Raw genomic sequence first — 21,947 nt, forward strand, 5'->3', positions numbered from 1 at the left:
TGATGGTCCCAGAATATTTCTGGTGCTTCCCTAATGGTGAGTTTGCCCGGTGCGATCATTTTTGTGAGACAATCCATGGTGTTTTTCATTTCGGTAGCATTAAGCTAGCAGACTTTTGTCAGAAGAAATGACTGCATATGGTTTGATTGACTATTTTAGTGTTTAAATATACAATGTTGCATTCTCTTTTGTCTATGTGTTCATTTTACAGAAAACTTAATCTGGGAGTGACAAATATACAACCATGGAAGCACGCTTTGCCTCTGAGAAGTGTGCACGCGAGAGAGTGAGAACGAGCGCAAAGGAATACATGGTGCATTGAGATACAAGTTTCATTCGTTCCGTGACCACGCTCGCAAATCAAAACACAAGTATCTCAAATTATGGAAATGCCATTAATCTGTTCCAGCCTTCCAAAAGCAGAAAAATAGAACTCTATAATATTGTACTTTATAATAGCGTACAGTCGTGACATAATTAAATAGAACGAAGAGTTTTACTTTTGAATCACAAAGGATAAAGAATACATATTGTCTGTCCACGTGTGTTTCGTCATCATTTGTGTTCAAATATAATCTGTTTCAAGGGTTATAACACCACGACACCGATGCGATTCATTAGCACGTCTCTGGCATTTTGCCTTGTTTGTTCACATGAAGGCAAAGTGGTTGTTTTAAATAATGTGTAATTCTGTTCATTTTATGTTTAGTCTGACTGTAAACTTCAACTGGGAGTTGCAATAAACAGCATGAAGTCTCTTTTTGGCATGTGGGTCTGGAACGTATCGCCCGCAATTAATGAGGGTTCAGTGTACATCCAAAGGCCCAAAGTACCGTAAAACAGTTTTATGACCAGATCAATGCTTCCCTCGCTTGGCCTCTCGCCTTGTCAATCGCCGTAACCAAGCAGATGATGTCTCTTCTGTCAACTCCCTCGATAGACATGAACTCATTTAGGCTTTATGGCGACTCACATCCCTGATTTGATATCCTGCTTGGCGGCAGACTTGTTCCCAGTCCAACGGGCCCCGAAACTCAACTTCTCGTGTAGAAATGTGAAAAGAAACAGATATCGCAGCCCAACTGCCAAGACTTTAACACACATTATTAAGAGCTATCTTGGCGTTTCGAACGTGTGGTTACGAGGGTCACTCGGAGTGAAAGTCACACAGGATTCAGTGTCCGGCCTCTGCACATCTGATTGGAGATTTTTCAAAACGGGCATATGAGCCTCTAGCCAATCTTTTCAAAGAATAAACTGGAGTTTCATTCTGTTTACATTCTCAATCAATTGGAATTAAAGGGCTCCTTTCCTCCGGGGGCGTCTCACATCATATTTGGAATCAGGATTTATTTAAAAACGATCGCCCTGCGGTTTAAAAGATTTCAAAGTACAGTCCCCGGAATGAAAGAGGGTGACGGATAAAATATGTACTTTGTCCACTTGTGAAGCAAACTAATTAAAATAGCTCATCCTTTGAAGCTTCTGAGGAACTGAACACAACCCTCCCCGCTCATTGTTTACTTAACAGTCACACAGCGAACACGCTCAAGAAGGAAGATGGCAATAAATACCCCTTTTTGTGTTGATAAACACATTTCACTCTCTAATTACACACACGATTGCGCCCTGAAGACATCGCACGCAAAGTTTACCTGGGTTTCAAGCTGGAGATGGTTTCCCCTTTGCTACCACGCGAGGGCGCAAAGATGCTGATGAGCTGAACATCCGAGGCCAGGACAGCACAAACGGTGACCTCTCAACTCTTTGCTGAAGACAACAAGGAAAATATAAGGTTCAAAAAGCAATATGTGAGAAAAATGAAGGAAAATTACCACTCAAACGAATCTGAGAGTCGTACTTTATTTTTGTTAACCCTTTTTTCAGCTTGTTTCAGGTTTGTTCAGTTACATTACTATTTACGCCCAGTACAGTATTTGCTTGACATTTGAGAGTTTTTCATGAAATCATGTCCAAGTTATATTAATACAGCTCAGTAGTATTTTTTTTTTTTTCATCCAAATGGATGGATAGAGTAAATTTGTTACATACAGGTCAGTCGTATTTAACTTTTACATCTAAAACACTTGGCTTTAAGAACTGTTTGTTTTTAAACATTGATTTAGGTGCAATTTTTAACTTACTGTATGTACATTTTAGTTGAACACTTCAGTAATATTTTACGAGCCGCATCAAGTATTCTACAAAAAAAGGGTTTCAGGTTATCAAGATTTTTTTTGTTATGATTATTATTTTTTTTAAATTCACTCTTCTTGCTTGCTTGTCTATATTGGCTGGTGAAAAGTCCAGGGTGTACCCTGCCTCTTGCACAAAATCAACTGGGATCATCTCCAGCACACCTGTGAGCATAAGCATAAGCATAAACCTATGAGCATGAACTAAAAGCACAGCTTTGGTTTTTGATGAACACTTAGGCCTACTACGCTATTGTATTTTAACGTTGGACATGATGGTGGTACCTTGAGGATGTCAAATGTTTGCCAACCACTGGCCTATATCTCACTTATCACCTGGAATGTCGTGTAAATCAACCCTCGCCCGCTTTTGAGAATTATTATACTCGTCAAGCAGAAATTCAACAATGACTGATCAATCTTCAATATTATTGGCAGATATAGAGGATGCCCCAAATACAATTTTGCGTAGGGTCCTATGAAGGCGTAGGCCGGGTGGGTGGAGTGGGGTGGGGGCTAAAGGATGTGCAGCCCCATCCCTCTGCTCACCCTCGCAAAGACCCACAGCGCCACTTTGTGGAAGCGCACAAACCGACCCACCCACCCAACGACCCACACCCGCACCACGCCCACCCCCGCACTCTCGCAGGCCAGGTAGGAGCGCGCACTTCGGCCTCGGGATGCAGCGGCTCACCCTCGGCGCACAGCCAGTGGAGCTCGGAGCTGGAGCACCGACGGGCAAGCCTTAAATCCAAGACCAACCTGGACGTTTATAAAAGGATTTGTGTGTGTGTTATTGTTTTTTGTTTTTGTTTGTTTTTAATAAGGAGAGAAGATCAAGTTGCGTTCAATGCGCAACCATGCTCATCAACTCGTCTCGCAGCGCGCTGCTGTCCGTCTACTACCCGCAGATCTTCCTCATCCTCACCAGCGGTAGCTACCTGTACGTCCCCCTACCCTCTCTCGCTGCTCCTTCTCCTCACTTTGACCACCCCGACAGCCTTGGATCACATCACTTTTACACAACGATTACGCACGGCGATCCAAGCGAGGACGCAGGTGCTGAACACAAGGAAGTAAAGTGCCCTGGTTTATTTCCACACTGACTTGTTTGGCTTCCTCTTTGGTGAGACTGAATATTTTTAGAAATGGGGGCGGGGGGGGGTGAATGTGACTTGGAATATCTAGTCAGACAAATCTTACGTTAGACCACAAAGGAATCACAGAATATGTGTGATGTTTCCATAGACGTGTACCGTTATTAACTAGTTTGCCCTATGTTCAACATTACATTCTGAGTTGTCTTTTATTGACATGCAAGCTAAATTAGCTGATTGACTGGCGATAATAATAACCCTCATTAATGTACTTTTTAGTGGTGCATAACAGGGGCTCTCAAAGTTTTCCAAGGACCTCTCCTGTGTGTGCCCCTCAATGCCATAATGCCGAAATACGATTTGTCAAGGGGGGGGGGAAGCCATAAAATTATGAAAAAAATATGATTATTATTTATTTTATTTTTTAGAAAAAAAGAAGTTCTAATGTTATGAGAATAAAGTTATTTTGTTCAGGAAAAGTAATCTTTATAAGAGCAAATGTTTATATTGAGGGAAAATCGTTATTTTTGAGGCAAGAAAGTCATACTTTGTGTGAAGTGAATTTCAAAAATACAACTTTACTTTTATAATATTACACCTTTGACTCTCGAAAATATTTTTGGGTTGAAAAGTTTTCGAGGGAGAAAAAGACACCCTTCGTTCCAATAAAAACGTTAAAAAGAATGTTATTCATGCCGGGATGTCATGATCCGTCACAATCATATAAAATCTTTTAATTGGTCAAATAAGTTGGAGTGTATGTATGTAAAGACCCCCAAGCTATGGTTCGTGGATGCTCGGTGATCCGGGGACCCCAGTTTGAGAACCACTCACATTTTTTGGTGACCTTATTTTGTGCAGTTCTTACACCACAGCAAACTACAACCGCGATAATGAATATGGTCAAATCTATAACCATTTCTATCAGAAGTACATATGGTTCTGACCCGTAAATTAACCTGCAGGTCTCTTGTCTGCATACAGGACGTTGTCATCCGTGGTAGCTCTAGGTGCCAACATTATCTGCAACAAGATACCGGGCCTGGCGCCGCGCCAGCGGGCCCTCTGTCAGAGCCGCCCGGACGCCATCATCGTCATCGGGGAAGGCGCCCAGTTGGGCATCAACGAGTGCCAGTACCAGTTCCGCTACGGCCGCTGGAACTGCTCGGCCCTGGGCGAGAGGACGGTCTTCGGACAAGAGCTGAGAGTAGGTCAGTCCGTTTGCAACTCAGTATTGATTGTTGATAAAGGTTTTGCTCCAGTACCGTATATACATTTGAACACTCAGATGAGTTGTTTCTGTCCCTTAAAAAGCCATAAAATGGGAAACGAATCGGGACAATTCAAGTTAAAAGTTTGGACCTTTCAGATGCCAGGGGTATACTATCCATAATTCCATTGTCAAGGGTACCAAACGAGTACCTTTGAGGGTACTACCCAAGTCACAAGACATTGTACACCCCCCAAAAGGTCCAATCTGATAATACCCCATTGAGAAAATTCTTGGATCCAAAGGTAACTATGCAACTTGTCCCCGTGATGGAAGTCGAGCTCTATTGGTCCAGACGCAGTTCCTTCGAATGCATAGTAGCCGAGTAAAAATACACAGTTTACCCCTAAAAAGTACAATCTGCACTGTACCCCGAAGAGCTGGATTCACAGGTATGTATCTCAAGACCAAAAGGGGTACAGTTATGTCCTCAAGATGGAAAAGTAGTACAGAAGCAGTACCTTTGAGGGTGTACAACCCCAAAGCTAAAATATTGTTTACCCCTTAAAGTATGAATGTACCCCAAAGAGCTGGATTCACAGGTGTGTGTGTGTGTATATATACACCTTTTACCAGGACCAAATGGGGTACAGGTATGCTCTCCAGCTGTTCAAAGGGTGTACAACCGCTGCGATAAAATATTGTGTACCCCTAAAAGTACTAAAAGACCCCATAGAGTAAATGACAGGATTTAAAGGGAACTGTATGCACCGTTTTCCAGACTCCATCCTAAAAGAAAGGCAATCCCAATATGTTTGAATGAGCCCCTGATCTCATAATGTCCTTGCAGAGTTGTAAAACTTGTCTAAGCAATGTTTCCCCCCCTGCATGGAGCCCACTACATCTTTACGTCAAACGGGTTTGAGTCCACTCGACGTCCCACAGAAGCTTGTCGGCTCCTCATTGCGAGACCCTTATATAAATTGTATTGTGATGTGCAATGTTTTGTTGCGGTCGTGCTGCGGGTTTGGACCCACGTTTAATCTCACAGCTCTGGGAGCAATCACTTTGTTCCACAGAGACAGACATCTGGATCCCTTTCCTTCTTTTGTCAAAAGGAAATGTCTCCTTTCACTTTGTGGCGTGTAAACGCAGCAAATACTACACTTTGGACCCAGCTTGTACTCTCTATGGAGACTCCATGTTAATAACCTTATCCTGTACTGTATATTGCTGATACACAGTGGTGAGAAGTAACAAAGTACAATATGGTACTGTATCGAAATGGATTTTTAAGGGAGCTACACTTTTTTCAAAAGACTTTTTGACTTTTACATTCTATTTGAAAACAGATATCCGTACTCTCTACTCCTTCGTCAAACTCGGCTCGTTACTTTTTTTAAACCTCCGCAGATGTCAAAAAGACTGATGACACTTGATCGATATCTTCAAACACGTGTTGTTTAAGTACAGAGTGCGAATACTTACGCCACCTCAGTTTATATATGGATTGTTCAAACCTAAATGAGCATAAGTGACAAGTCACGGTTTTGTTTCACCAGCAAATGCTCAAGAACGTCAACTGAAACGGCACTAATGTACCATCTGTACCACTTCGTCTGCTTGACCACCGGGCCTTTGAACTCATTAAGCGTTGAAAAAGAGCCGGGTTGAATCACGCTAACCACTAATTGAAGTCAGGCCCGGCAGCTGGATGGCAACAATGCGCTGCTGTACAATCCAAACAAATCACGGCGAGAGGAGATGGCTGTTTGGTCATCACATGCGCCTGATGCCTTGAGAAATGCTCCCTGTACAATATATGTGGATTGTACAGATTTAGCCTGATGAGCGAAGACTTCGGAGTTTGTTATTAGTTATGGATGGGGGGGGCGAGGGACCACAGGCCCGATGGTTTCACTTTGTCAGGTTGGAGGGGAGCCATTAGAATCACTCCTACTCGAGACGCCATGCATTAATACCGCGGCCTGTTGAGAGGACGCATTACACTGATTGGCGCGGGCGGATATCCGATTACACCGACCAACCGTGGTGCCAGTAAATTAATTCCCCCCTGCCGCCCCCTCTCGGCATGCCATAAAATATATGGGTGTTTATTCTCCAGTTCAAATGGCGACACGAGAAAAAATGCTTAGAAATGGGCATGTGTCAGTCAAGCCCGGCCACAGAGGGTTTCAACACCGTGGTATCGCTTGCAAAAACAATGTGGAACGCCGAAGACGGACACGGCAAGACATTTAAGCTGTGTGAGAAATTCCATTGATGAAACACATAAAACATAACAGGAAGGCTTATCCAGAAAAAAAAAAAAAACTCTCTTCTGGTCAGCCAGTAGATGTCACTTGTGTTTTCCTTAAGTTTGGACAATAAGTGAACCATAACTGTCGATGACTTCAGCCTGAAGTTGTGGACACTTGACAAGAAAAAGGGGACCAGAAAAATAACTGGGAATGATTGCAAGACTCCACAAGTACTTGTTAATAGAGCATAGTATCATAATGGAGTCTAAAGGGGCATCCTTGAAAGGCTCAGTGGTTCAATATGTGGGCAACGGGTCCAATCATCTAAGAACAACATTTCTCAAGAAATAATTGTCAGGAATTTATGGGGATTCCATCATTGACAAACCATAATATCCATAAAATATCCAGAGAATGCATAAAAATCATGCCACGTAAAGGAGAAACCGATGTTGAACAACTTTCCCTCACTACATTTAGAAACTGACTTGAGTTCATAAAGGATATTACTACGAGGGCGTTCAAGGACTTTGGAAACCCGTTTTAAGCAAATGCAGTTCTTTACTGCATCTACAAAAGTACAAATAAATAAATAAAAGAAAAAAGAAAAGTAAGACTCTGCCTTGCAAAGGGAAAACCATATATCAAAAACATCCAGAAGCGAGTTCTGGGCCCGGGCTCTGTCTGAGATGACGCAAAGTGGAAAAGTCCGTTGTGGTCAGACGAGTCCGTGTTTCAAAAATTGGTTTTGGAAATCTTGGCTTTTCGTGTCCTCATTGACTAAAGAGGCACAAGAACCATCCAAATGCTTCCCGATATAAAGACAGAAAAGTCAGCATCCGTGATGGCATGACGTTGCTTAGGTGGCCCACGGCATCATGGGCAATTAAAAACCTTCATCACAGTCTGTGCTATATACAGAGTCATGTACTGCAAACCAGATGATGTCTTCTAATTGAGGCCACATTCTGCATGTGGTGCATGAAAGAACTGCTGTCCATAGCTCCCTCACACTGACTACGTAACACCAGAGGTGGGCCGTTCGGGCCAACATGGTGTTCTCTGCTGGCCGAAACACTTTTCGAAGCACTGACCAACATTTACGTTTCTCCTGGCTTCACTACTTCCAGCACACGCGGCTGTTCACATTTTATTTTGTTTTTCTTCAATGCATAGTGCCTGACGATGTAACTTAAACTGTTTCTATTACGAATCAGATTTCAAATTTGTCCTCATATTATTAGTAGATATAGATTCTGAACGGCTCCAGATTTAGTTGGCACAGAGGGCCGATATTATTGATGGTTTCTATAATTGCGTTGTGATATTGGTAGTATGAAGAGGTGGATTAAGTTGTGTAAGTCCCTACAGAAGGCCCAGGTACCAAATGAACGACCTGAGCACCCCGTGTTGATTTGACTTCAAGTAACATCGAACTCAATCAGTTCTCTCCCCCTTTTCTTCAGGTAGCCGGGAGGCGGCCTTCACGTACGCCATCACGGCTGCCGGTGTGGCCCACGCGGTGACCACAGCGTGCAGCCAGGGAAACCTGAGCCAATGCGGCTGCGACCGTGAGAAGCAGGGCTACCACGACCGCGAGGAGGGCTGGAAGTGGGGGGGCTGCTCGGCCGATGTCAAGTACGGTGTGGAGTTCTCGCGCCGCTTCGTGGACGCCCGTGAGATCAAGAAGAACGCCCGGCGCCTGATGAACCTGCACAACAACGAGGCAGGGCGGAAGGTACTGGGCGCACAATCCATCCGACTCAGTTTGACAAAGGGCCTCCAATGGCGAGTCAATACAGATGGTTTTTAGTCATCGAACACTTTTGCTCTGACCAACCAATGAGAGAACAGAATAATGCTGCTGTTATTGTGGGTCTGTGAGGTGAATTTGAAATCTGATTGGTGAAAGAAACAATCCCATTGCTGATACAGATTTTAGATACATCAGCCAGCACTGCTGATTCGGAAGGCCCTTGGCAGATTAGATTGATATGGCAGCACATAGGACAAGTTAATTCAAGTCCCAAGTCAAGTTAACTGATTAATGCAGTCTTACCTGCAGTATCTAGTCTTCATTAAGCAAGAACTGAGATGATGAAAATGAGATAATGATCTTATTGGCCAGTTTATCTAACCTCTACTTGTGTATAAGACCTCATCAAGTCAAGTCCAGTCTTTAACTCCCAAATCCAAGTCAAGTCTCAAGTCTTTTAGTTTTTCTCAGGTCACAAGTCATCAAAACAGTGACGTGACTCAACTCGAGTCCACGTCGCAATGACTCAAGTCCCCATCTCTGGTCTAGCTACACCACAGCTGTTGGTACCCGAACAGCGGTACCGTGATCCCCCATGTATCGCAGGGCTTACGTTCCAAACCCACAGACAAAACTAAAAAGTACTGATTTAACTCCTGTACTTGGGTAAAAATAAGTGACAAAATGCACTTGCCATGAATCGTTTGTTGCTGCCAACATAAAACAATTGTCTTAAATGAGGCCATCGACTGGGAATATCTTGCCTCTCCGAATCTCTTGCATCATCATCATCCTTAATGCTCCCTGGTTCACGTTCTGATCACTGCTGTCCCTGTCTTTTCTGCCATATAAAGACCCAAAGATCTTAAATGCGGTCTAATTTCCATCGCTCTATTTGTCTTTTTTAAGTTGTATCGTCATCATGCGGAAGTTGAAAACGTAACAAGCCTATTTTGACAAAGTAAGGAGTAGAAACTACAGATACCTATTTTCAAATGTAGAGAGTAAAAGGAGAAAGTCAAGGACAGTGCAGATACCTGAAAAATCTACAGTACAGCAATTATAGAAACCATCAGTACAGTAACCTAGTATTTGTGCTTTGTGATCTTCCACCCATGAAATTCAATGACAATATTGAAAGGTCCGCAGAACTGATTCAGCGTGTTTGTGAACAGATCCTCGAAGAGAGGATGAAGCTGGAGTGCAAGTGCCACGGCGTTTCCGGTTCCTGCACCACAAAGACCTGCTGGATCACCCTGCCAAAGTTCAGAGAGATTGGTTACCTGATCAAGGAACGCTACGGCACAGCGGTTCAAGTCGAGCCAGTCCAGGCCTCCCGCCTCCGCCAGCCTTCCTTTCTACGACTCAAAGAAGGCCGGGGCTACCAGAAGCCTACCGACAACGACCTGGTGTATCTGGAGCGCTCGCCCAACTACTGCGAGGAGGACAAAGCCACGGGGAGCACGGGGACGCGGGGTAGACTCTGCAACGGGACGTCCGCGCACACGTACGGGTGCAACGTGATGTGCTGCGGGCGGGGTTACAACACACACCACTACACGCGGGTCTGGCAGTGCAACTGCAAGTTCCACTGGTGCTGCGTTGTCAGGTGCAACACCTGCAGTGAGAAATCCGAAGTTTTTACCTGCAAGTAGAAAGGAGAATGAAAGGTCATGGGATTTATTCAAAGTATTTATTCAAACATTTTGCACAATTTTGACATCCTTTAGGAGAGGAGTTGTAAACTTCCCTTAAATGCAAGGTGTGAAAATAACACCTCCTGCAAGAGAAAGGATATGTTATGTAAAGGCTTTACATCTTTACAAAGTTGAAACCAGCAATATGGAAAAGATGTCTTACACATAAGGAAAAACATATTACGATGTGATCGTGAGAGGGACATTGGGAACATGCTTAACTGGAAGTGCTGCAGTTTAAATCGGCTAAAAGCAGGAATGACTATAACTCACACTGTATTCTGTTTGAACACTGAAATTAAAAGTAAATAATTTATGTTAGACTTTGTTTGCATTCCTCTAGAGCAGGGGTGTCAAACACATTTTTGTCACGGGCCGCATCGTAGTTATGACTTCCCTCGGACGGCCGCTACAACTGTGAACCCATATAAATGAAAGATTACCTCATATACTGTAATTACATACTTTATACAAAACACATTGATGAATATCCACTTTTGAAATCAGAAGCCTATAAAAACATGTGTTTCAACTATTACGTTTCTTTTCAAAGGGGGATTGGTAACAAAAAAAATGCTTGCAAATAACTCAAATGGTATTACACCAGAACACAATGATCAATTTTGATTTGCTTTCGCGGGCCACATAAAATGATGTGGCGGGCCGGATCTGTCCCCCGGGCCACCAGTTTGACACAGCTGTGCTCTAGAGGATGGCAGCAACAACTCACCAGTTTGTGCTTCTCTTCCGTGATCTGCTGTTGCAAACTGGACTTCTGCAGTGTCTTCAGTGTTGATGAACTATTCAGCCAAATCTGTCATGATTCGTAACCTTTCACGTTTTAAGCTATTGATTAAGCATGGGGTCTTTTCTAGCGCTCGTTCGGTTTTTAGCATCCAACCTCGCGTGTGTGTGTTTTTTTGTGTTTGTGTGTGTGAGTGTGTGTGTGTGTGTGTGTGAACAGCACTTTCCACCTCGACTGCGTTCATTGTTTTGTTTTTGAAGGGCTGAGAAAAGCATGCAAGGCCTGTCGGAACGCCACCGAGGTGGTGCAACCAGGTCGGGCTACAGTGGACGTTCCCATGAATGGCTCGGACCCGGAATTCCACGCTTCCAGCGCGGTTTAAGCCCGCCTGGGTGGATGGCATGTGATTTGACCACACAGACCAAAGGCGGGGAATGAGCCACTCAAAGGGCCTTGCAGCTATTTTTGGTCCATCACCCATCATGTGTTAAATAATGTTTATTTAGGCTTTATATAACTGACACAAAAAAAAAAAAAAAAAAATGAAGAGTATATTTTTATATGAGGAACATGGCACTTTATAAATGGAAAGGACGTCGCCATTGAAAAAGTGTTTAATAAAAAAATTGTTTCACTATTGTCTTTGTGGCGTCACATTTGAGAGCTATAAATTATTCGGGGTTTATACTGTTATTCCTAAATTGTAAATAGTCCACGCTTTACCGTGTAGCCCAGAGTCTTTATGAATCAACGATGATGTTAATGATTCAGAAAGTCAGTCAGTCTGTAAGGGTAAATTGCGCAGCTTCGGTACAGATTTCAGTGTTTTTCAATTATTGCATTGGAAAAGCAACTTCATCCAGATCATATTTCCCTGATACATTTTGAGCTTTCTCTTCATGACTGTTGTGTTTTGTTTTTGTCGCATCTGGCCTTTCTTGGTGTCAATAAAGTCATTACAAAACATTGTGGGTAGCAAACAAATGTCTTTATTAAGCCTTATCCAAACAGGAACTCTTTTTTTTTTTTTTTTTTTTTTTTTGCTGGAGATGCAAACACAATACGGTATAAAACGCTGATATGAGAAACCCAAGAAGTTGTGGTCCTGGCTAATATGTTAGGAGGTGACCAGACGCCCGTGGCAGCGCTGAATGACTCGGACAGCCTCTTTCCTGTGGGGCTCAAAAGCATTACAGCAAGTCGGTCGAGCGCAAGTAAACCGCTGTTTTGTTAGCTGTCTGAAATCTTTGGGGACCGGAACCGAGTAAGCTCCCCGCACTATGGCGGCGGATTGAGGGGAGAGTCTGACCGATTGTTTCAGTGCATCGTGTCATTAACAAAATGGGAAAGAGCAAACAGGGTGGGGCAGATCGCAGGCGGGCCCATAAAGCGCCACATTGTTGAAGTGTCAGGACTATTCAGCTTATCGGGTCGGGATTCTGTTAAACTAACGCTTCTCTGGTCCCCTCTTCTCACCTCCAGTTACCAGAAACAAACAGTAAATTACAGGTTCTATTTTCTAAAGCTGGAGTAAAGTTAACTTAAATTTTGTTTCACAAAGTGAAGAAAAGCTGTTGTGAGGTTGAAGAAAGAAGTAATTAGCTAGATTGAATGTCTTGAGCCCTTTCAACCCTGCATTTATCCACAAACAGTGCAATGGATTTGGATTACATGTGGAAGAGTAATATGAAGTCTAAACAGAATGTAACTTTGTCTGCAATGCAAAAAGCCTAAAACTTTGAAAAATAGCATCGTGCCAGTGGATTATATGTACCTTTTTGTTATTTACATGATTCAAAGCTCATAGGGGTTCAGCATTTAACTTACTACCTAATGGCAGAGTTGGGAGTAAGTCACATATGTGCAACTCATAAAGTCTCAAGTCTTAACCTTCACGTTTCCATCAAGTCCCAAGTTACTGTGGCAAAAATCAAGTCGAGTCGAGTCCCCACTAAATTCCAAGCGAGTCGAGTCATTACTTGGGCTAAGTTGTACAATTTTGCTCAGTCGCATATGAATCTGTATTCAGTATCTATATCTGTGTTAGTTAGCTGTATTAACATATTGACATAGTTTTGTCATGGTTCCAAAGCCTGTCTCTGTATTGTCTCTGTATCATGTTTGAGCAGCTATCGGTTAGCTAAACTGTGACGTTAACGTAGCTTTGCCGTCTTTGTGGGTTTTATAGTGACCGATGCAGTTAGGTGTCGCAATTGTTGTTGTGTCTCTTATCTTTGAGTTGCAAAACTCCATGTTCCCGCGTTTATCAAAAACAGGATCCTTGAATCCAAACGTCTTCGGAGCTCCCTCCTTGCTTCACGCAGTGGCTTCTTCGCTCCACATCACAGCAAACTGGTGAGTTGCCAGGTTCGTGCGCACTGCATAAAATAATAACTTCTCTTTCAAAAACCAAACAAATCGCACACAATCTTGAAAATGCAGATTGTAAAATGTCTAGTCTTATCTAAGTTTCAGCCAAGCAAGCACCTAGTTGTCAAATCATGTCACTCTAGTCGCCGACCTCTGCCTAATGGACATAGCCTATTAGATTCTTTGGATTATAGCACAGCTCTTATCCAAAAGATAGCAGCATGAAGAGGTCCTAAAGCCTAAACCTCACTTTTCTGCCATGCAAATCCTGTATACTTTTAATACTGAATCTTTCAAGCATTGTTTAAGTGCTATAAGTGCACTGTACTACGTGATTCCTTCCTACACTATTCTATTCCCATTTTTAAAACCTGTGTTCCAGTCGAGAGTCGCTCTTGAGAACCTCATACGTCCTTCTTCGTGGGTCTAAGCAACAAGGTGCCATCCCGCTCCTCCACACGAAAGCCCAAGTCCTTGAGCGCGGAGTAGTCTGCGTCACCGCAGCGCTCCATCGAGGCCAGCAGCTCCTGGTTCTTCAGATTGTGATCGAAGAGGTTCCGCATGGCTAAAATAGACCACTGGCTGATGACTGGAAGTGTTATATAAGGAGAGACAACGTGATTTTTCCCCTCCCCCCCCACTTTAGGTGGCCTAAAATAAGAGTCTTACAGAATTAGGCATGTCATTTTAAAGCAGAAGGAAAAATATGAATTGAGCAAAACATTTCAAAAACTGCATAAAACTCATTAGTAGAATGGTATCTGGTCAAAGGCATCTATATCGTTGCTTGATGATTGACATGTTGCTCGCTAAGGATACACGGGTTGTTGCTGTCGATTCTGCAGTTGTCCAGAATGAGGGGGATACCTTCCAGTTCCCGCACCTGAAGAAATAAATTCAGGTGCAAATTAATGTCATTTCCTTTTGTGAAAAATGGGAAATAATTGTAACAAGTGTACGATTTCCAGTAGTGTATGTGACTTTCTGGGTAACTAATTAGTAAAGAGTCTGTTTTGACATATTTTTGCACAAAATACCCATTTCTTAAAGCCCCTTTAAGTCAACTAAAGCTTGATTATTATTAATTTTTTTTTGTCATAATAAAGTTCTACATCATAAAAAACATATTTTAATTCTGTTTTTATTTTGCAGTGCAGTGGGAAATATTCACAGCACCACACTTTTTCCACATTTTATCTTAACCTCATTCCAAAATGCAATAATTTCCCCCCCTCAAGGTTCTACTTGCGACACTCAAAAAAAAAAAAAAAAAATTTCAAACCTATTAAAAGTAATAAAACGAAGAAATCTAAAGTATTACCAGCCTTAGGCTGCAATATAATGAAACATAGAAAAAGTGAAGCGCTGTGAATACTCTCCTGATGCAAATTTGAGACTTTCTGCATGTCCTGTTGAATTGTTTTTAGCTGCACTACAATTGCGACCAATGTTTTTGTCTCTTAAAATAAGTGAGAAAAATGGGCCCGTGTTTAAAAATTCCAGGTTATTATTTGAAGGCAAATGATACCTACGAGGGGAAAATTGAAAAAAGCAGCAGCATAGTTGTGGGTTTGCCTGAGCCTGTCACAAATGCATCATCTGCTTCTTATCATTTATTTGCGTCTATAGGCTCAATTATTGTATTTGCTTACTGCTGACCTCCACTTGTCACAGCGGTTACTCTCCAAATAGAGCGCCAGAACTAATAGCCGAGTTGAAAGAGAAGAAAAGAAAAGAGGGGGGGAGAAAAAAAAAAAAAAAAAAAGAAACCAAAAAAAAAAAGCTGTTGATGATGTCAAGACGAGAACAAACAGCCCCACTCTGCATTTTCCACTGCAACAACCGGACTTCAGCTTTATGCGCACCCAGTTCGGCACTTGGCGAGGACATCTTATGCTTCAATCTCTCCAAACGGTGAACGGAGTAAAATGTGGTTTACTGGAACTTACGTGGTGAAAACAGATATGGGGTGATTTCTGACCACTGACAGGCCGCAGATCAGCATCCATAAATTTTACAGAGAGGCCAACTGAGGGTGTCCATCCCACAAGCATTCCATCAATCGCTTCCTATTAAATGGGACTGGGCCCTATATTGTGGCACGCACAGAGGCCAGCTCCTCTCCAGACCGCTGTAATATTTATCTTGATGTGCCGAGTGAGACGTCAACAGCAGGCGATGGAGGCAAACTGATAAAATCTCGGCAGCGGCGGGCAAGCGAGCGAGGGAGGGAGTGCGAGAACATGCTTTGTAAAGACAGGAACAAGCAGAGTCGATCAACTCATTTCCTCTCTGTTGTCGTCCAGCTGAGTTGGCGGCCGCCCGTTTCTGCTGTAAAATAATAACGCACTGAAGATCAAAACTTGGGGGAAAAAAACAGGACATCCATCTCTCTTTTCAATCTTGCTTAAAAATAAAGTTCCCATTTGAGAAGGATCTCACGCAAGAAGACCATTAAAACACAAGTAGTAAGGAAAACCGTTTTTACCGATAAAGACGCAGTCAAAACATTTTTTCAAAAAGTTCACAAAACTCCAAACAGTGATGTTAGTCACGCTAAAACAACATCAGAGGTGTCCTGGCTGGTCCACAGATATTAGAGGTGGCGGGCAGTAGGAGAGTGCAAACCTCCACCAAGGCTGAAGACTCCTGGTTGAAATCAGCGAACTAATTGTTCATTGTTCAATATGAGGTTGATGAGGTTCTTTTTTTATAAACTATGTCCACCGTGGGCAGTGTGGTGATGGTAGTAAATGTCTTCGAATGTCTTCCTCACAGTTCTGAGGTTCTGGTTTCAAATTTAAAGCACTGTTGAAAATGTTTTTTGTTGTTGTTGTTGTTTTTTTTTTTTTAATTGTATGCTATGGATCACAATACCTTGTTCTGGTTAGCGGAGTGGGTGTAGCACAAGTTTGCGATGAGCCTGATGAGGTGAGCCTTGAAGCTGGTGACGGGAGATTGGCTAGACGGGTCCTTCTCCTCGTCGACCAGGGCGTCGAAGTTCTGAGCGGAGCTGAAGATGTTCTTACTGCTCTTTCCAATGGTGTGAACTTGCGTCAGGAGCTCTGATGAGAAACAGGAGAGAGACACTTAAATGTTGTGTTTTATCGACTACGAGGCAGGAATGCGTGCGGGAATCTGCTTTCCGTCATGACACCTTTACGACAGCAGTCGGGTGGGGGTGTCTAGCCTCTCAGGGGAGGTTGTTGTTTGTGCGATTTGATTTACCGATGGTGGTCACCAGGAGGTCGGGATGGTCCTGTAGGAACATGAACTGTCCTTGGTGTGAGGTCATCTCACACAGCACGTCAAGTAGACTGATCACTGTCAGCGCCTCCTGCAGGACCTGTTGAGAATTGCAATCCGACAAAGCGCTTTATCAAATGAGTCTTCAAGACAAAGATACAAAGCATGAAATTGCATGATTTCCCATAGCGCACGTGATGGTCACTCACCGCACACTAATCTGCCGTGACACAGTGGTTGGGGAAGGTTATGGTTTTTTTTTTATGTGTACTTTGTGTAAAAGGTTTAAGAACCACGGCTCTATTGGATGTACCTCGTCATTCGAGGCAGAGCCAGTGGCGAGGCTCAGCACGGCTCCGCAACCTTTCTGGAAGGAGGAAGCGAGGAAGCGAGCCACGCCGGCAGGGATGCCGCTATCCACTGACTCGCCGCCACTTAGCTGGGCAGAGATCAGCTCTAAGAGGGTTAGCCTGAAAAATACAGAGGTGGTACTTTTTCTCCTGATTTATTTTCCAGTTTGGCGATTATACACCATACAAAATATTTAAAGCCATAGCTCAGGGGTGTCCAAAGTCCAGCTCACTGCTAGTTTTGTATTGGCCTGCCAAATTTTCAAATAATAAAATGAAACACGGCCTGCATCAAAAGTCTACGAGGAAGTTAAAACGTGAAAAGATGGTGCAATATTACTTTTTCATTATTATTAAAAATGAAAATTTAGCAAGTTGAATGTCAGAAGGAAGATTCCTTTTTTCTTATTTATGATTTAAAATAGTCATGTTTTGTTGCAAGACATCACACACTTATTTTACATGACTTTTTAAAATAAAAATAGGAACAATTTTTTTACATTTTAAAATTGAAATACATTTGAATGTAACACGATATTGCATTTTATATTAAAAACATTTTATTGTAAAAATGTTAACATTTACCTGATTTTTTTAAAAATTGTAATTATATTTGAATGCCACAAGATATAAAATGTTATTTTCAATTATTTTAGTTTGATGAAAATTAGGCACAACATTTCTTTGAATGACAATTGTATAAAAAATATATATCTTCATTTTAAAAGATCTCACACCAACACTGAACCGGTAACACCAAGCTTTTTTTTCACTTGGATATACTGTACTTAACTTAGCATATTTTGAAGTACAGCATATTGAATTAGTTTTCACATGTTTTATAAACGAAAGGTGAAGTGGCACCCTCTTTCTTCCATTTTTCGGTCTCTGGCCCACAGCGGAAAAAGTCTGGACATCCCTGGTAAAGATCGTAGCGACAGCAACACGGGTATAGCGCCATTTTTAATATATTCCTTTTGTGTGTGTGTGTTTCAGCATTTAGTCCGCATGTAAAGTCCCTTTTGAAGATAATCTTCATCTTTACAGCTGGGTGTTGTTATGTCAGCTGCTACCTTGGCAGGGATGCACTTGACAGCTATGGACTTGCTTTCAATATCCATCCATCCATCCATCCATCCATCCATTTTCTGAGCCGCTTCTCCTCACTAGGGTCGCGGGCGTGCCGGAGCCTATCCCAGCTGTCATCGGGCACGAGGCGGGGTACACCCTGAACTGGTTGCCAGCCAATCGCAGGGCACATGGAAACAAACAACCATTCACGCACACATTCACACCTACGGGCAATTTAGAGTTGTCAATTAACCTCGCACGCATGTTTTTGGGATGTGGGAGGAAACAGGAGTGCCCGGAGAAAACCCACGCAGGCACGGGGAGAACATGCAAACTCCACACAGGCGGGGCCGGGGATTGAACCCGGGTCCTCAGAACTGTGAGGCAGACGCTCTAACCAGTCGCGCACCGTGCCGCCTGTTTTTAATATGAAAACAAAACAAAAAAATTACCTTTCATTGGGAGACATTGCAGAGTACATGTTTTCAACCAGAGCTGAAGACTTCAGAAAATGCTGAGTTGCAATAAGAACCCTGTTAAATAAGACAGCGCTTATAAAAAAATAAAAATAAAAAAAAACTTTCCAATGAGAGACAAGTCTTCCAATTGTCTCTTACGTCCAGTCCAGCTCAGGTTGGGTTCGGCAGAGCTCCATCACTCTGAGGGCCAGCTGGATGCTCTGCAGCTCGGCCAGTTCTTCCACCTTGGCTTCATCCAGGCACGTGTGGAGCACCATGGAAGCGTAGCTCACCGTCTTCTCATCGTCTATGTTGAGCAGCGGCCTGCTCGCCGTGTGGAGAAATGTACTTGTGATGAGCCTTTTTGGCATTTATGTACTCCCTCTTCGAAATGATATTGTTATGTATGTACTGTAAAGTATTTGCTACTGGGCATGATGAGTGCAGCTTTAGACCACCATATAACACCTGTACCGATGTGGGTTTTTCAGGTTTCTGTGTTGGACTTGTGTCTGAGAGTACTTCAACTTTTACCAGTCTCTTTTGTGAGTGCTTTTGCCACCTGTGTGTACTGCACATCCTTATATTGTACTGATAAAGTGACTTACAAGAGAAGACCAGGAAAGCTCAGCCGCCAAATTTCATCTTTACAAAGCTGGTTCCCCACAGCGAGATTACCAAGAAACTGGATCCCGCAACGCAGAGCTAGAACAGAGAATTGAAGAAAATTGGTTATGAGTGAGCCCCCGTTCATCATGGGAGTTACAGTGCCGTGAAAAAGTATTGCCCCCTTCTTAAATTCTGAGATTTTTGCATAGTTCCCCCACTTTAATGTTTCAGATCATCAAACACATGTAAATATCAGACAAATATGACCCAAGTGAAGTTAAAATTCAGTTTTTACATGGTGATTTCATTTATTAGGGAAAAAATATATATATTCAAAGTTACCTTGCCCTGTGTGGTAAAAGTAATTACCCCCCTGGTTAAATCACAACTTAATTATGGCTAATCACAATTTTTGGTTAATTAACCAAAACTTCCAAACCTGCCCACGATAGGTAAAAATCTGCTATAGCGAGACCATATAAAAAGAAAAATAATAATAGTTAAAGCCTTAAAAGACCCTCCCCACAGGCTTCAAACACATATAAACCGATCAAAACCCACATTTTAAATGTATTTTAACAGAAAATCCACAGACAAAAGCCTAATAAACCTCAAAACACCTCTCCCACATGATACAACCACATTTCAAATTATTTATACAATTTTGAAAACACAATGAAATAAAGAAAAATACACGTTTTAATAGAAAAATCTGCAGTATAGTGGGGGATTACTGTACTATTAAAAGTTCCCATTGGGAATCGATGACTTACACTCAAAGACGCCATCCCCGCTTTTTAAAGTTGCGTGAAGGAATGTCAGGAGCTGAATTGAAACATCAATCAAACCAAGTTCCCTGGAAGAAGAAACACAGTGACTTCTTACCAAAACAAGCACATGAATTATATGTACACGTTACCTGAGGAGGCTCTGGTTGCGAGCACTTTGCACACAGGAGTTCCTCAGGGCCCGGAAGCACTCGGCGGCGAGCTGCAGCTGCAAGGCGATGGATTTCAGGTCCTGATGGGTGGCGCTGGCTGCTTGGAGCGCGTCGCTCAGTCGGGATAAGACCTTCAGAAGAGCGGAGAAAGCCTCTCCGTCCACAACATCCCTGTAGATTGAGCAAATTAAAAAAAATCTGGATTACTTAATAGTGAGCATACATTTCATTTACAGTGGTATTGCCACTTACAAGTTCAATTTGGCCTGTGACCAAGCACATAACTCAATTCACTGGCGTATAAAATCAATTTTCCCCACAGAAATTAATTCCCTTTCCACTATTCCAGCCCACCCCAAAAAAAAAAACATCACAATTTATATATATATATTTTTTTTTGCATTACCATGGATGCCGATGGTGAGTAGATATGTTGCAGTTTATGAACTCTAAACCCAAAACGTGTGGCCACTATTTTGAATAGTTTTTAGAGGGTTTTTTTTTAAGGTTGTTTCTGGGGTCATCAGGTGTCGCAGGAAATTATCCAATTTCACCTAATTGTTCCGAAATTATTTACTTTGTACAAATAATCTATCTTTGTTCTTCTATCTACGCCAGCGACATTTAGTGATAACTGATAACGTCACTAAATAAGGTCACTACACTCACTTATACTGTCATACTTCGAAATTAAAAAAATAATAATAATTCTGCCTCAGCTTCCGTCTCGTTTAATAAGGTGACCCTAATACATACGTATATTTATAGTATATTCAATAAGTTGCTATAGAGTCGGTTAGTTCAGTTGTATGCGTGACAGTTCAGTTATCTTAGCAGGAAAGCTAACACCCCCGGTTTCAAAATACGAAACAACACACGACTTTGTTCCCACCTGTATTCCTGCTCCCGTAACGCGGTTGTAAACGTTTTGAGAGTCTCCAAGTGTTCGGGCCGATGTTTTTCATTCAAAATACGCGCGATAGACGCTGAAATGTCACCGGGGTTGGTAGCGGCTGCCATGTTTACCTTCTTCATACGAGTTGTGCGACCGAGACCGTGCGGAAGTAGCTCTAAAAGCCCATTGGTTGATTCAAAGTTAGAGGCGGAGTCAAACCATGTGCTGGTGTTTTCGAGCATATTTCATACATGTTCTATGATAACAAATGGCCACAGAAGGTGAATGAATGGAGCAGCTTATATAACATAATAGAGTTCATATTTGACTAACTTAACTTGACTTCTGCAACGTCTAATTACATATAATAAAGGGCAAATGATACCCACTGGCTATGAATTATTCACATAAGTTCAACACATGAAATCTATTCACCGAATGCAATGTTTAAAGTCTGCAGTCCAGATTTTAATTTTATTCGAGACAAGTTGTGGGACAGTTGTTGCCACATGACAGGCATCAGAGATTTCCATGCAATGTGGTGAAGTTGAGATGACAGGATTTTCCCCCTCAATGGTTGCCCCCTGTGTTTTGGTTGGCCATGTGTAGCACGACGGTGGTGGTCAAAGTCCGATCAGTTGATTATATATGTGGCAAAGTATCCGCCCTCAAGCCATTTTTCATCTTTAACATGAGTTATTTACAGAACAAAACATTTCCAGTATTGTATAGCTGATTATTCATCCTTGCGAGCGGTAATAACTGGAAATATCCTCACAAAACTGGAAGTTTGTTGAGGAAACTGCCCGTATAAAGTTACAGGGAAAACAGGACATTCTGTGAGACTTGGATGACTTTGGAACCTCTGTTACAACTGCAGGCCGGGGAGGATGCGGTGGCTCTCCTCAGCACAAAGCAGTCACCGCATTTAATGACAATTAGTCTTTAATAGTCACAACTAATTGCACATTTGCTGGTTTTGCGAGGAAATCCAGTGTAAAAATGATCACCACTCACAACGGCACAATATTCTTTTATATTAGACAA

The 21,947-nt window shown here is 42.4% G+C and overlaps 2 protein-coding genes across 3 annotated transcripts; one reads left to right on the forward strand and one right to left on the reverse strand.

Annotated features, from left to right (window-relative positions):
- Positions 1–2,838: 2,838 nt before the first annotated feature.
- Positions 2,839–11,901, forward strand: wnt7ba (wingless-type MMTV integration site family, member 7Ba). The gene is made up of 4 exons (XM_061667532.1): positions 2,839–3,138; positions 4,277–4,503; positions 8,230–8,501; positions 9,695–11,901. Exons 1-4 carry the CDS (start codon positions 3,056–3,058, stop codon positions 10,172–10,174), a joined length of 1,062 nt encoding a protein of 353 aa, XP_061523516.1. The 5' UTR covers positions 2,839–3,055; the 3' UTR covers positions 10,175–11,901.
- On the reverse strand, positions 11,512–21,039 carry atxn10 (ataxin 10). 2 transcript variants are annotated; one of them, XM_061667530.1, is made up of 12 exons: positions 20,898–21,039; positions 19,985–20,176; positions 19,839–19,921; positions 19,065–19,161; positions 18,616–18,780; positions 18,451–18,531; positions 16,891–17,047; positions 16,560–16,677; positions 16,209–16,396; positions 14,151–14,214; positions 13,703–13,920; positions 11,512–13,339 (listed from the first exon to the last, which is right to left on the reverse strand). In XM_061667530.1, exons 1-11 carry the CDS (start codon positions 21,023–21,025, stop codon positions 13,736–13,738), a joined length of 1,458 nt encoding a protein of 485 aa, XP_061523514.1. In that variant the 5' UTR covers positions 21,026–21,039; the 3' UTR covers positions 11,512–13,339; positions 13,703–13,735. The 2 variants fall into 2 exon arrangements, with proteins under 2 accessions (XP_061523514.1, XP_061523513.1); XM_061667529.1 differs by having other exon boundaries at positions 11,512–13,920.
- Between the last annotated feature and the right edge of the window lie 908 nt (positions 21,040–21,947).

This window comes from Phycodurus eques, chromosome 22 (assembly GCF_024500275.1).
Source record: "Phycodurus eques isolate BA_2022a chromosome 22, UOR_Pequ_1.1, whole genome shotgun sequence".
Taxonomy (NCBI): domain Eukaryota; kingdom Metazoa; phylum Chordata; class Actinopteri; order Syngnathiformes; family Syngnathidae; genus Phycodurus; species Phycodurus eques.